The sequence below is a fragment of the Haemaphysalis longicornis genome, unplaced genomic scaffold, assembly GCF_048455015.1.
Source record: "Haemaphysalis longicornis isolate Haplotype H1 unplaced genomic scaffold, Haemaphysalis longicornis Haplotype H1 scaffold_1, whole genome shotgun sequence".
Classification (NCBI taxonomy): Eukaryota; Metazoa; Arthropoda; class Arachnida; order Ixodida; family Ixodidae; genus Haemaphysalis; species Haemaphysalis longicornis.
The window spans coordinates 459,122,902-459,138,259 of NW_027526203.1; the positions used below are offsets into that span (position 1 = coordinate 459,122,902).

Below are 15,358 nucleotides of genomic sequence, written 5' to 3' on the forward strand. Positions count from 1 at the left end.
TAAGCGTTAGTAGTAATAGCTCGCCACATTTGAGTGTTTCCTGAAAACCTAGAGCCCAATATTTCCGCCATGGATTCTTGTGCGTATCACAGGCGTACAGGTAGCGAGAATAGTCAAAACAAAATATAGTTCCGGTGCAGATTTTATGGCCGCCTAGAGGAACCTGTGCAATAAAGATTTCACTGTGTACGGTTTCGATGTTAATCCTGAAGACAACACCCTCCGTTTGAAATAAATATTGATGGGTCCTGAAAGAAACCATACACAAACGACACAGTGAAACGATTTTGACAGAGTAATTCCAGCAGTTTCCTCACACGAGAGTTATGTTAAAGCGTGAAATATAAGTATATAACAATCAAGTTCAAAAAGAGTGTTTATTTTGATCTTGAGCTTTTAACTTCTGCTCAGTTATTTTGCAGTGCTGGAATGCCTCACTCAAAGCTATACACTCCGAAAAGCGGGCTGTATCGGTGCCCGCCGCTGAGTGTAAGTTGGGCTTACAAGGACAAAGTAGGGGCAAACAACGTCCCAAAAATTGTTATAATTTGCGTTTTATTGCACGTACAGTCATGAACAAACAAAGCGCGAACATGAAAATATGAACCAGAACACACAAATAGCGCGATTTCTTTCCATGCAAATGAAAACCACGCGTGGCACAGTTACACAAATAAAGTTGGGTAATGTGTATTTCCAAATATATCAATAACGCGTCATTACTAGGCCTCAACGAACAGTATTTTTCAACTTTGCGTGTTCGCATTTCACTCGTCCATGACTGTACATACCTCAATAAAAATGTAGACAGCTTTGTAGAAAAAATTATTCTATTTTCGTATATAGTTACACCTGATTGATTGCCCTAGATAATTATGAATCGAAGTTATAAAATGAATGCCTCACCCTCCAGAGTAAGCGAGCAGTACGTTCTATCATGTGCGTCCGTTAAGACGACCCCATAACAATACCCAGTTTCGCGTATTTCTTATGCAGTTGTTCACGATGGAATTGACAAAACGTTTCCCATTAATCTGTAAACCACTCGCTTCTAAACACTTTGCGAAACACTTGACCAAACATGCCGAACTTATTCTTAGTCATTGCGAGAGACTATTGCAAACCAAAACGTTGAAACGAATGGTATGCACCCCCCCCCCCCTTTTTTCAGCAGTTCTCGTAGTCCCACGGCGTTCAGACCGATGGCTGGAACCAGTGTGAGTACCCGCCGCCATGACTCAGTGGCTAAGGCGTTGCGCTGCTGAGCACGAGGACGCGGGTTCGATTACCGGCCGCGGCGGCCGCTTTTCTGATGGAGGCGAAAAGCGACAACGCCCGTGTGTACGAAATTTCGGCGCACGTTAAAGATCCCCTGGTGGTCCAAATTAATCCGGAGCCCTCCACTACGGCGCGCCTCATCCCCTGCATTGCGTCGGCGCGTGAAACCCTACAATCAATCCATCAATAGAACCAGTGTGAATGCTTACTGCTTCAACAAATTTATAGCATTTCTTCCTTCAGATAAAACTGTCGCTTTACCAGCTTTCGTCACAGTAATGAGCTCAAAAGCATACTCACTGGCAGCGTGAAAAAGGCCGTAATTTAGTATCGCATGTACTTTTGGTAACAACTTCGGCAGTTCCAAGGTCAGCTTACCGGTTGTATACATCAATCCAAAGCGCTCGATAGTGTTTTCGCTTACTCTCTCTTTCGTCATCACTCCTATCATGTTTCTGATTTCAGCACGTTTCACTTCGGGCCTCATGGGATGTGAAGGTGCTATTCGGTTCCCTTGTGCTATTCGGTTCCCTGGAGTTTTTCCGATAAGTAGCAAGACACAGTCACTCAATGTGATAAGTTTAAAAAGCTTTACGACATTTGTTTTCCATTATTAACAAGACAATCGCACAAAAAAATTAAACAGCCATGTGGTTGACCTAGTGTTTTAAGAATGATTAAAAGAAAAGACCATCTGTACCATAGCTTTCTAACGAGCTGAGATCCCAGTGACTACGTTGTGTTTAAGCAGTTTAGGAATAAGTTAAATAATAAATTATTGAATGTGAAACGTGACTACTACTAGGAAATTTTCACAATAAATAAGGAGGACCCAAAGCTAGTTTGACGTTCAATAAATGAGGTAATCAACAAAAGGAACGTAATGAATGACATCGGAGAACTAATTATTGGTGGGTCACCAACGTCGGGCATGCTATTGGCTGATTGCTTGAATAACGTCTTCACTGAGAGTATAAGAACTAACTATAACAAAGATGCGTGTTCCAGGATTTCAACTAAAACAACGGGCTCTGTGTTCCTTAACCCAACAGATCCACAGAAAATTTTCGCTGTCATCATGTCACTAAGAAATAATTCCAGCATTGACATTGAAGGCCTCACAATTAAGCCCATAGAATTTGTTGCTGACGTACTTGCATTACTACTGTCATATCATTAACCTTTCACTGGAATAATTGGTCTTTCCTGCACGATTGAAACTAGCAAAAGTTACAGTCCTTTTCAAGGCAGGCTCAAAGACGTTGAGTAATTATCGCCCACTCTCTATTCTGACGGTTTTTTTTTTATCTTAAGTGCCAGAAAAAATCCTACTCGCACGTTTGCAGAACTTATTTCATGCGAATAAGTTAATATCATAATCTCAATTCGACTTCCGTAAAGGTTTCTCCAAATAAGCGCCTTTATTATACCAAAAAGAAATTATATTACAGAACACAGAAAATAAACTTTTAACATTAGGAGTTCTCGTGGACTTCAGTAAGTCCTTTCATTGCTTATGCCACGATATGCTTCTGGATAAATTAAACAAGTACGGAATGAAAGGTACGACACTCCAAATTTTCAGTTCATATCTTAAAGACCGTCGAGAAATAGTGCATAAAAATGGTTTTTCTTCATGCCAACGCTAATGGGTGTCCCTCAGGGCAGCATATTGGGATCTTTTCTTTTTAATGCTTACATTAATGATCTGGTAACGATTTTTAAAGAAACACAATTTGCAATTTCGGCTGACGATTCCTCCCTATTTATCTCTGTTCCTACATCTACAGAAATAATTCTGAAAGCAAGCGATATCCTAAAATGTATTTTAAATTGGCCTAACGCGAAAAACTTCAAAATGATTACCATTGTCGAAAGTTGTCCTTTTCCACCCAATAAATCGGCGCGTAGAAACAAATTTATTCATTAACCTTGCTGATATCATTATTGAGGTCGTTAGCCACCATAAAACACCGGATGTTATATTTGATGAGCCCCTTTGATGGATTGAGCGAACTAATTACGTAGCCCTGAGTTTGACAAAAGCTGTAGGAGCCATTTCTCGGTGTCATCGCATCCTTCCAGTTAATATTAAAAAGCAGTTATAAGCTTCATTATTTCAACCTCATATAACATATTGTTATGTTGTTTGGGGTACCGCATCACGCCCTAACATGAATACAATTGTGCTCCTGCAAAAGAAAGCGATTCGCATCGTTGCGGGCGAAGAGTACTGTGCTCATATTAAACCGTTCTTCATGCGCTTCAAATGGCTACCCGATCACATGATGCGTGCAGTAAATTATTGTTTCGTTATTCACTGCTAGAACCTCACACTCCACACTACTCCCCTTATCAAAATGCCAGCATTGAAAGAACGCATTCCGGCTGCTAATACTCGAAACACAAAAAAGGAGCTTCTTTTTAGAATGCGCTCACACTACGGCCAACAAATGTTAAAATATGTAATACCTTACACCCTGAACACAAATATAACTATATTTCACAGTCGCAAAAGAAATAAAGTTAATTTAATTCAACACTTCTTATTAAGCAGCATTTCTTAAGGTAGAAGAAAGCGGTGAGTTCGCACTCCGCATGCTACGCTGTTCTACCTTTATTAGCCCAAAAGAACGAGTCGGATTTGCCTTAGAGTTCCATATATGTGCGTGGGTATGTTTGTTTTTTTGCGTAGTTCACAACGTTGAGTGAACGTCTGGTTCTTCCGGTTATTTTTTATTTCGTTGTAATGTGTACAAACACGTATACACGCGTATAACATGTACACACAACTCCAGTGCACGCATGCATACCGGCAGGGAAAATGACAGTTTATCACAAGTTTAGAAAAAGGTCATCTTTTTCTAAACTTGTGATAAACTGTCATTTTCCCTGCCGGTACGCATGCGTGCACTGGAGTTGTGTGTACATGTTATACGCGTGTATACGTGTTTGTGCCAGTATAAACATGATCACAGTGCTTCTACGAATTTATGCTCGCGTAGATGTATTATTTATGGGAGTGTACTGTATTGTTATATTTATGTTTATGCGCATGCATTTTTTTCCTTTTTGTTGGTCACCCCCTTTTTGTGAACAATTATTTTTCTTTCTTTCTTGTTCTTCTCTGTCTCCTTTCCTATTTTTTCGCGACTGAATTATATGTTGCTCTTCTGCCACTGCCACCTTGTGTGTAGGGCCTCAGGCCTCGTCAAGCTGCTCAATGAGCAGCTTTTTGTCTAAGGTCCGTTTTTCCTCTCAGGAAAATAATAATAAAAAACATTTCTGATTCTGATTCTGATGTGCAGGCCGCAAAGATAAGCTTAAAATTTTTGTTTCGTTTATTTCTTCTGCCACGCACAGGCATCGTTCGCCGCTTCCGGCCATTTCTGTTACCGGATGTCGCGGTTCCTCGGTATAACAATTTTATGGTGCTTCTAGCCTGTGTGTACTTCAAGTTTTCAGTGAACCCGTTTGCGTATCGACCACAAGAGCAGGGGGTTACTTCAAATAAAATAAAATCAAAATAAAAGTTTATTTCACTCACAGTTGCATCTAAGTGAAAAAAGGTGAAAAGGTGCTACAGTTTACACAAACCAGATGGGGCCATTGAGAGGGAGTGGGGGCTGCTGCCTTGTGCCTTGACTGCATCCTCGGGTGTAACATCCGGAGGGGCCACAATTAAGACTAACCATTTAATAAATATTATAGCCTGCAAGCCAGCGCAGTTCAATACAAATTTATTCATTGGTAGGTAATAATAACAGCACTGAAATCGCTGAAGGCATTTAACGCGCCTATATGCTAAAGCATTCAGCAATCATAACTTTGGCCCCATTTTATTTCCTTTACGACAGAGAAATATATATGTGTGACAAAAGCGCACGAAGAGGAGGAAAAACTATCTTGCTCTTTGCTGAGAAAGCCGACAAAAGCATAAAATGCAAATTGAATGTACCTTACGCTTACAGGCCAAGCCGTCTACCATATGCAAAAATTAAGAAAAATGCGCCCATGCAGCCTGTACAGATAGTTAACCAGCGCAGCTGTAACACGCGGCCGGTACGTGTTTACACGTGTGTTACTCCTTAAATGGTCCCTTAAAGTTTTTGTTATATCTTCCTTGGTTGGGCTATTTTCTCTCGTTCCCGTTACTGCTCGCCGCGTCGCTGCCTGCTACACACTCCTCGGAAGTACGCAGAACGCCTGGCCTTCCCATTTCGCTGGTGTTCGCCCTTGGCACGGTGATGCGCTTCTCAGCCCGAACCACCTGCCGCCTCTGCCCGCAGTTATCGTTCATCTGTTCTTCACGCAGTAGACCGTGTGTTCTAAATGTGTACTCTCGCACGCAGAGATGTGAAACGCTTCGCCATTTATTTGCGGCGCCAAGTGCGGTTTATGCATACAAATTGCTATCACTTACTGACTGGGTCGACGCAGAAGTCGAGGATGGATTTCTGCTGGGGTGGCGCTGCCTTTTTACCGACAGCACAGGTGATGCTCTGAAAGAGAAAAAGGCAACAAACCGATACATGAAATGGAGCGTTATCGTGTACTCAGACCAACTTTCTGACGCGCAATTCTATTCATATTCATCATTTGCATAGTTGGGCACGTTCGCACTTATTGAGGTCACCGAGGTAATACACACCTACCTTACAGTGCACACCGGTGCACTTTTAATTAGTGAATATAAAGCTTAAAATTCTTACGAAGCGCCGTGAAGGAAGAACTTAGAACCGCTCGAAGGAGCTGCGGAAAGCAAGATATTATGTGCTACATTCCGTATGAGAGGCAAGCAGTGGGTGTATAACGGTACACACCCGCGTTTATTACTTCAAGCGTTGGGCAGTGCGCATTGGCCAGGTAGACAATAGCTGGGGTGCGCGCATAATTGACTGTGTACTGAAGCATGCCACGAGAAGCTGAGGAAGTCCCCGAAATAAGCGGAAGAGTCAGGTAACGAAGGGGCGAGAATTGGACTCTGCTGAAGCGGCACGTAGATTTAATTATAAGCGGCGGCCTTTCGTGGTGCGCTTGGAGAGCTGTCTGCTGCGTGTAACTGAAACGAAAACGTGCACGCGCGTCTGCGGTGCCAGCTGGCGTGCAGGTGGCCCGAGCTTCCTTTCTTGCTTGTCTCTGCGCAGCTGCAGTCACTCCCGATGTCCGTGAATGAAGCACTGCGTGCCCTTCTCGATGCCATCATCCCCGCCCTCATCACGTTTGCATCCACTGCAGGACGACGAAAGCCTTTCCCGCATTCCTACAGCCGTTCCTGTGTTGAGATAGTCTATCCTCCCTCCCTCCCTCCCTCCCTCCCTCCCTCGAATTTTCTAATTTCCTCCCTCCACGGAACTATTGTACCCCACTACTTCTAAGTGCCGCCTCTCGTCATCCCTCAGTTACACCGGCCCTCAATTCTCCTCATTACATGCCCGGCCCAGCCATACTCACAATCAAGACTTGTCCACCTTTTCAGTCTAGTCTACATGTTCCTCTTAATTTGAGCTTTGAGGTCTTTGAGGGTTGCTCGTTTCTTATCCCTAAGCGTTATTCCTACCATGCATCTTTATATTACTTGTTGGGGTGACCTAAGCTTTGCTTTAATGCTAAATTCAGCGAGGGCAAACGTTTTTACCCCATAAGGGAGCAGAGGTACAACTATAACGCCTTGGTTGTAGTGAGATAGGTAGCCTAGTGTTCACTATTTGAGCGTGCTTGCTGAATGGTTCCTAGGCGCCGCTTCTCCGTCGGATTTCTATGTCGTGCTCGGTATCACCACTGACCATTTGTCTAAGATAGTCATATGCATCCACCTCGGGTGCATATGACTATCCCAGCATTTGTATAAAAAAAGTGATGTCCACCCTCGTTAAACGTAAACTTTCTGCATGTCTGTTCAGCATTGTTTCGTTTTCTTGCAATTTGAAGTTGGGCTAAGCTGCTTGCCAATTTTGCAACGAAAAGATAAATCAAACAAGAAGAATCCCCCGTGCAATCGCATGCATGCCGAATGAGTTTTACAGGGCCGATTCTAGTATGAAAATATATAAGAAAAATAGCAGACCTCGTTAGTCCGCTGAAATGATCTGTTCGACAAAAATAAGGAGCAACACAGTGTGAGGACTGCACTCGTTGTTCCCATTAGGTTTCCAAAATGGCGATTTGTTTTCTTGTAGAAATCATAGTGAGGGGCTAAGAAGATATGCACAGGAATTGCCACCTTGGGAAAAAGGTTGACTGTAAGTCATAGTGGATGACAAAAGTATCGCAACGGAGACGTAACGGAAAAGATCAGGAGGGCGAATATAAATACAGTGAACTGCCGCCATGACGAAGCTCTCGAGACAGAAAGCTGACTTCGTTATAAGCGACACTTTAGAAGCGGGGATGATTTCTTCTCCCTGCACCGCTCAAAAACTTCGATAAGAGCAAGAATTGGAGTAACCTCATTTAATTATTCGTATGGTCATTCAGCGATTTATTATTTCCAGCGGACTAGTTCTTAATGGCATCGCCAGAAATATATTGTTCCGGAGGTCGTCTCACGCGAGCTCAAATCTGCCCCTACCACGTGGCGTCCCCGTCAGGTGGAGTAACTGCTGTGCTGGCATTGTGTAAATACCAGGAATAACGAGAGAGTTATAAGTGCCGAAAAAATGGAGTATAAAACCTGTATCACTGCCAATAATACACGTTCAGCGAATGACACAAAATGAAGCCTATGAACGCTGAAAAAGATTACGAGAGAGAGAGAGAGAGAGAGAGAGAGAGAGAGAGAGAGAGAGAGAGAGAGAGAGAGAGAGAGAGAGAGAGAGAGAGAGAGAGAGAGAGAGAGAGCTTGGAAGTCGTTGTTTACAAAGCTTGCTTTTCATTGATGATTTCCGCCATAAAACTGACGTATACAATGTGAATGCCCTATTAGAGTAGTTTTTTCTGCGCATTTGGATTAATATTCAAAGCACGCGGCTAGCCAAAGCACCCGTGTCGTTCATTAAGGTCGTGTCAGGCCGGAGCGGAGGAAACAGCGGAAGGCACAATAAGCAGCGGTTCTCGACGCAGGGAGGGAAAACCATGCTCGGGCGACACTCGGCGCGCGAGCGGCAAAGATTAACGGCCGCTCCGCCAGTGCCGCGCGAGAAAATAATAACCAGGCGGCCGCGACCGCGCGACAAAGCGCACACAAAGGCGCCCACACACGTGCCATATTGTGGCCGCGTTATTAAGCAGGTCATTAACGCCCATCTGAGGAGCAGGTCCCTTTGCACTGCGACAGTCATCGCACGCGCTCGAATAATGCGACTCGGCCTGCGTGAGAGAGGCGCAAAATAGTTGCGGCTTCACGACGTAGCGGCCGGCGTGCGCGACTAGCCGCCTTTGCAGCGGCCCGCGAATGCACGCAGGCGGCGTCAAAATGAGATCGCGCGGCACCGCGTGTCGAGGGCACTGGAGGCCGGCTGTGGCACAAATGGGGAGTCCGCGCGTCGAGATTTGGCCTGCCGGCGGCTTGAGCTTTGGCTCACTGCGAGTACGACTACAGATGCGCTCATTTATGCACTACTTCGCTGACTGCACGGCGGTGTTTCGGTACCTTGCGATTTTCGCTTATTCTTGCAAATAAAGTCACTGCTAGGCGATATTAATTTTTAATGTCGCAATACTTTTGATAAGTCTCAGATTGTAAGAATAAAAAAGGAAAATAAGAAGAAGAAGAAGAAGAAGAAGAAGAAGAAGAAGAAGAAGAAGAAGAAGAAGAAGAGAAGGAGGAGGAGGAGGAGGAGGAGGTTCTTGGATGGCTGCTTTCAATGACTTCCCCCTCCGCCAACAGAATTCATCGTTGGCGCCCAAATCTTCTTATCTCTCCCGTCCGTCCAGTTATGTTTTTTCTTCTTCCCTTCACTTCCGGTGAATTGCCCGCCACATTTTTGCTCGCGCCGCCGGTTCCCCGTCCTTCGTATCACACGTACTGCATGTCCCCACCAGCCGCTTTCAATTTGAGCTTGAAGGATCCTCCAGCCGACAAAGAGAACGAAGGAACGAGAGGCGCTGACCGGGCGCACACCTGAGTTCTCCACAGTATGCCCACGTACATGCGTGCTCAGTACCTTTCAAATATCAGCGATGGCTTCCGAGATGAAAATTTATGCGTCGTGTAAAGTCTGCCGAACCACATGGCTACGCTTGTGCATTTGTCGGCACAATGAAGGGGACAAAGGCTTTTTGGGCGCATCTGCTTTTTAAGGCACGGTCTACACGTGTCTGCTCGTAGCCTTTCCGCATCGCCTGATGTGTATAGACGGAATCTAATTGTCTCCTTTTGAGCCTAATACCCCTGTCACACGGGCACTTTCAATCGCGATTGAGTCGATCCGGATCGCGCTCAATCCGGATCGGGCGCTGCTACACGGCAGCTTCAATCGCGATCGAGCCCGATCCCGCTCGAACTCAATCCTGGTTCCCCAAGCGCAATCGAGGCTTCCAAGCGCGATCGAACGGAAGCGGTGATACTCTTTTCCCCGCCGACTAATCGCACAGAAGTTGACAACTTCAACTAACGCCACAAATTGTCTAAAAAAACTTGGCCCAAATAAGCTTGCGGTAAGATTTATATAGTTGCGTATACCTACGACCGCGGGAAGGTACCAGACGCCGGCCGCAAAGTACATTGTTAGCACCATCTGGCGTACATGAGTGCAACCGCTGCAACTTCGCGATCGGGATTGAGACGTGCCGTGAAGCAGCGGCGGTCCGTCGAGCGCGCTCGAAAAGTCAATCGCGCTTCACTTCAATCCGGATTGAAAGCGGCCGTGTGACAGGGGTATTGCATCCTTAATTCTGATCTGTTAAAACTTTTTGCGATCTTATTTGGACTGCAAGCTAGGCACCTTCAGAAACTTCTTCTCGATTTGACTTCCTATATACTCAGTACGTGCATATATTCGTTGTCGTGCGCAACAAACTTACTTACGTAGAGTTAGAGCCTGTCTGACGTTGTTTTTTTGTTTCCGTGTGCCCTTCTTCCGAGGTGTTTGTCGATGAACATTTGCGAAAATATTTAAGAAAGTTGAAATTGCAGTTTTATACAACGAGGGTATACCCTTCAGTGTGAGGCGCAGCATAGTGAAAGGCACAGAAATAATTGAAGATGCCGGAAGATCTTTGAGATGCTCCGAAATACAGTGTTTGTTGTTTTTTTTTTCCCTTTGTTACACACACGAGTCTTCTTCAGTTACATTAATAGAAAAAGAAACACGGCCACGGCGAGGAATAGAACCCGCGACGCCGAGTTTAGCGGAGAACGTCGTAGCCGCCGCGGTGGCCGATCTGAACTGTTACCAACTCACTAACAGGAAATATACCTTTCATGAACAACGTTCACATCGCAGTAGGCTTTCGCAGTGAACTTACACAGCATAAATTGAACAATGCCAAACTAATTTGGACCGCAAACAGAAAGCAATGTTCTCCACGCAGGCCAGTGGACACAAATGATGTCGCGTATGCGGCAGCTGCAGCGCACAAGGCCACTGAGCTCACCTCGGCGCTCTTGAGCATCTCGAGGACGAAAGTTTCGACGGACATGCCGACCAGCCGGTGTGCCGAGTCGTAAACAGCGCAGGGCGGCACCGACGTGTCCACGATGTAGCCGTCTTCGCCGCTGTCCAGCATGGGTGTCGTCGGAGCCGCCTGGTCCTCTGCAGACGGAAGAAACCGTGCGCCACTTATTAACGCACGCCAGGCACACTCGCTTTGCTTTCCCTCTCTCTCTAACGGACACGTAGGCCGTACACGTCTTGAACTTCACACTGACGGCCACAAGCGAAACAGTATATATATATATATATATATATATATGTGTGTGTGTGTGTGTGTGTGTGTGTGTGTGTGTGTGTGTGTGTGTGTGTGTGCGTGCGTGCGCGGACCAAATATTCAGCCACGCTTTTCGTGCTGCATGTTTTTTTTTTCTAGTCTCCAAAACCACTGGCGCACCTATGTGCCTTACTTCGTCCTCAGACTCACTCAGTATTGTGAAAGGTACCTAGGTGCGCCAGTGGTTTTGGAGACTAGAAAAAACCCGCAGCACGAAAAGCGTGGCTGAATATTCCGTCCGCACCACCCAACTTCAGGTTACATGCCAAAGAATGCTAATAATACGGACCCTGACCTCTTGCTTAAAAAAAAATTAGGGCGCTAGTGTACGATGCGGGAGGGAGCGCCATTACGTGGTGTTTTTTATATTTCGCCGGGTTTCTTTACCAGCAAGGTGACAGTGAGTGCCAGTGATAGCTGCCTTGTTTACGCTGGGCCCAATGACTTTTTTATTTTTATTATCTTTAGAGGGCCTCGGTGCTGCTTCGTTTTGTATTTTGTAAATACTGTACATAATGTGTGCAGTGTTTCAGCAGGGCCTCGCAGTTAGATATTCTCGTGAACGGAAATACCCCAACTGGACTTTCATTTTACAACAGCTACTTCTAGACGGACATTTGTGGCGAACTTTATAAGTGAAACACCATTCGCATTTGTTTTTTTCCCCTCTGCTGCCTATCCGGTTCTTTTTTCCACGCTGTTAACTACATTTTTTCTACTGCACTTCACAATTAGGACATTTTGCTACCTGTTTTCTTTGCTTACTTTGAATCACATCCTTGATTGCCGAATTTATTCTTACGCTCTATGTACCTGCTGCCCGAGCATATGAAACGTGGAAAGCAGTTTTTTTAACCCTGCAAATTGGCTTTTCTTCAAACAAAAAAAAGTTGGCTTTTAGCCCAGTTCATTTATTTTATATTGGCTTTAAACCTTCCATAGCCTTGCTGGAGCAGCTAGTGTTCCCCACTTTATTTTTCTTTACTCTTGGGAAGGGTGGGGGTAGGGGGGAACACGGAATTTTTAAAAGGATTTTAAAAAGGCAGTTAGTCCGTTGCTGGAAACACCACAGTTAGATGTCCCTCGTGGGTACCTACACGTGCCTCATTGGTACTTTAACGATTGGGACTGTACTTTTCGAGTTAGAAAATTAATCACAATTAATTAATTAGATCTCATTAACCGAGAAATCACTTCCAGATACTTCAGTGTACTGGAAACATCGTGCACTACGTTTTCTTCCAGTAACGCCTTTGCTCTCTTTTAAAATCTTGGTACATGATACAGCCAACACGGATACATCGAATTATTGTCTATATCGGAAAGTCTGCACACCCCCTTGGAAATCTCATGCAAAAGTATAGCGCTGTTGTACGCGTGTATCGAACTGTCGATCAGGGGCACATTCGCTATATCGAACGCTCCTCTGCAAGTTCCCCTGCAAGTGCGCTTCTCCTGACGGCAGATGCCATGATGGCTTCTCGCGGGTGGTTCCGCGCTCGGTGAGGGTGAGGCGGCGTTGCGTCGCTTCGATGGACTTTAACCACGGAGGAAGAATGCGTTCAACACCTGCTGCCCGCACGCTAGCATGGGGGCAGCAGCATGGCACAAAGATCGCGGGGAGTGATTGAATGCGAAAGGCAATACACGAGGATGGGAAACCGACTGGAAGGGCTCGGTTTCTGGCAGTTTTTCTGCGTGCTTGAGCGGTTAGCGGTGGTGGCTCGCGCAGAGGGACCGATGCAACGGGGTGCATGTTTGTTTTGTCCGCGGCACGCGTTTTGGAGCCATGACCACGAAAAAAACGGAATTTGGATTTAGCTGCAAACGCGGACGCATACGTGGACGCAGACTTTATGACGCAAGCGTATCTGAGACTTTTTTCACGTTAAATAAAGTGCGGTGATCGCCGCTCTGTGGTTCGAATTTTCCGTGATTTGAAGAACAAATCGGGCAGCTGCTGCTTGCCACAATCTCGGAAAGCTCTCTCATGTGCAGAGTCATCAGAAAATCTTCAGGCAGGCATATTTTACGTATAGAATTACCGATATATCGAACTATTTCGCGATCCCCTTGGCGTTCGATATATCCGCGTTCGACTGTAGTGGGACACCCTGTATACAGATACCTTGGGCGGCTGCGTTTAGAGTACCTCTGCTTCAAGCTTTTCTTCCTGCCGTTCTTTGTTGAAGTTTTTATCTAGGTATTTATGTCCCCGTACTTGCGGAGCCGGCCAATATTTCCTTCTTTATTGTTATCTTTTTTCTTCTACTGAAGCGCAATGTCAAATAGAGCAGGTGCTCAAAGCAATGACGTGACTGTTTTTTCTCTCCAGTTAAAGTGCCAAACGCTCTGGTCAGAGCAAGAGATTGGGGTAAAAGTCTTCGCTTCAAACCTGACATGGGAGTTGAGCCGGGCGTATCTAATAGTCCGTACCCCAAGTTCTGCCCCTTTTTTGTCAGGTTATGCGAATCCCATTATGCGTTATGATCACGTCATGCGAATAATACCCCCCCCCCCCCCCCAACACACACACACTTCCGATCACCTTCTTTGCCATTGCCATGCTCATTTTGACCTCAAGCTTATTGCATTCATTAAACCATAGATGTCAGCTAAGTGTTGGTACATTAATGTACCAACGCAAGTACCTAAGTAATTACTTAGGTACTTGCGAGTAGGTGCTCAAAAACACCGGCACAGATGTCAACACATAAACAACACCACTATTTCTTGCTAACAAAGTTACATTCCTGATATATGTTGGCACAAACTGGTTGCACGCCCTTAGGTGCACGCAAGCCTGTGGCTTGGCTGTGGTTCTAAGTTTAGTCGAGAGCTTCCCAAATGCCACTGCACATGCCCGCTATGCAGTAGCGTACCAGTAGCGTACCGAAATAGGTGTGGACGTGTGGAATTAGTTTCCGCGGATAGTTCCCGAAGGAAGCGAACTTCTTAGAACATTTCACAAGTCGTTTGACACACCTCCATATATTTTTTTAAAGTGCCATCAGCGTGGGTGGTAATTTATGCTGGCAGTTGGTGCAGATAATTTAGTAACATCAAAGAGAATGGAGGTGGCACGGCGCATTCAAACGTTGCATTAGAGCATTTGTTGATCACACTGTTTATTTTCATTTTGTTGTAAACCCACGGCAACAGCCGGCTATGGGCTGCTTTCCAGTTAGGTGGACTCTTACAGCGCGCCAGATGAACGCCACGTGCACGTATACAATTTAGCAGTGTTGTGGCGGCCTAATTCATTTAGTCCCGCATTAGAATACAGAATATTGAGCCACTTTACCGTCACAAAAGATTCCTTTAAGGGTGTTTTGGCTTACCGGTCTTTTCAAAATAATAACGTTTACAATTTTGTTCTGCGTTATTAGGCAACCGCTGCTGCTGAGAGTTGCACATGTGCACTGTCAAACAACAATTACAGACCAACTTTGGCCACCTAACGGTGGCCTTTGTGATTCCGGTCCCACTAAAGAAAATTTAGATTTTCTTCACCTTCATCGCCTGAATCTTGACGAGTAGTCATTGAACTCATATACAGCTGTACACGTTGGTGATATTACTTTCATTCACTTACTTTAAGGTCCCAAATTATTCCGTACTGCATGTCTTTATCAATGTACGCTCCCCTGTTTCATTTGGGCACTCGAGATTTGTGCATCGCAATCAAAACATTCCATAAATTCAGAAAGATCTTTGTCTGCAATTAGTGCAAGCTGAAAATAAATAACAATAGTTAGGTCACGACAATAACGCCTATCCCCCCAAAAAAGATAGCTCAATTTTCTTTCCACAAATATACTCGTAAGGACCATGCTCTGGTCATATTAGGCACATGACCACCGCATTCAAAGCGAAAAATACCGAAGTCTGGGTACGTTCGCAGGTACATATTTACGGGTCGCAAGGATCTCCACTGCTGCGGATGCCCTGAGGCACGTGCTTCAGCGGAACTTTATTGCCGAAAACTATTTGTCAGTACCAGCCACTCGCTGTCTATCGCAGTATTTGCATTCAGCACACCCCTCCCCCGGTGATTTCTTTGTCTGCGAGTCGTTCATCTCCATCCCTCTGTTTGCGCGCCAACAACAACGGAAACGCATTCGGTGTCGCTTGCCGACAACGTACAGCCGTCTTAGAGAAGCGAGTATTTACAGACCGGCTAGCGTTCAAGCCCTGGCGTCATCCATCA

The 15,358-nt window shown here is 45.3% G+C and overlaps 1 protein-coding gene across 1 annotated transcript in view; it reads right to left on the bottom strand.

The window, feature by feature from the left end:
* LOC144156122 (uncharacterized) overlaps positions 1–15,358 on the bottom strand; it is an 882,723-nt gene that overhangs the window by 284,506 nt on the left and 582,859 nt on the right. The window contains exons 11-12 of the mRNA XM_077687950.1: positions 10,816–10,973; positions 5,702–5,780 (exon numbers count right to left, since the gene is read on the bottom strand). Coding sequence (XP_077544076.1) covers positions 5,702–5,780; positions 10,816–10,973 — 237 coding nt within the window. The remainder of the gene's footprint in view (positions 1–5,701; positions 5,781–10,815; positions 10,974–15,358) is intronic.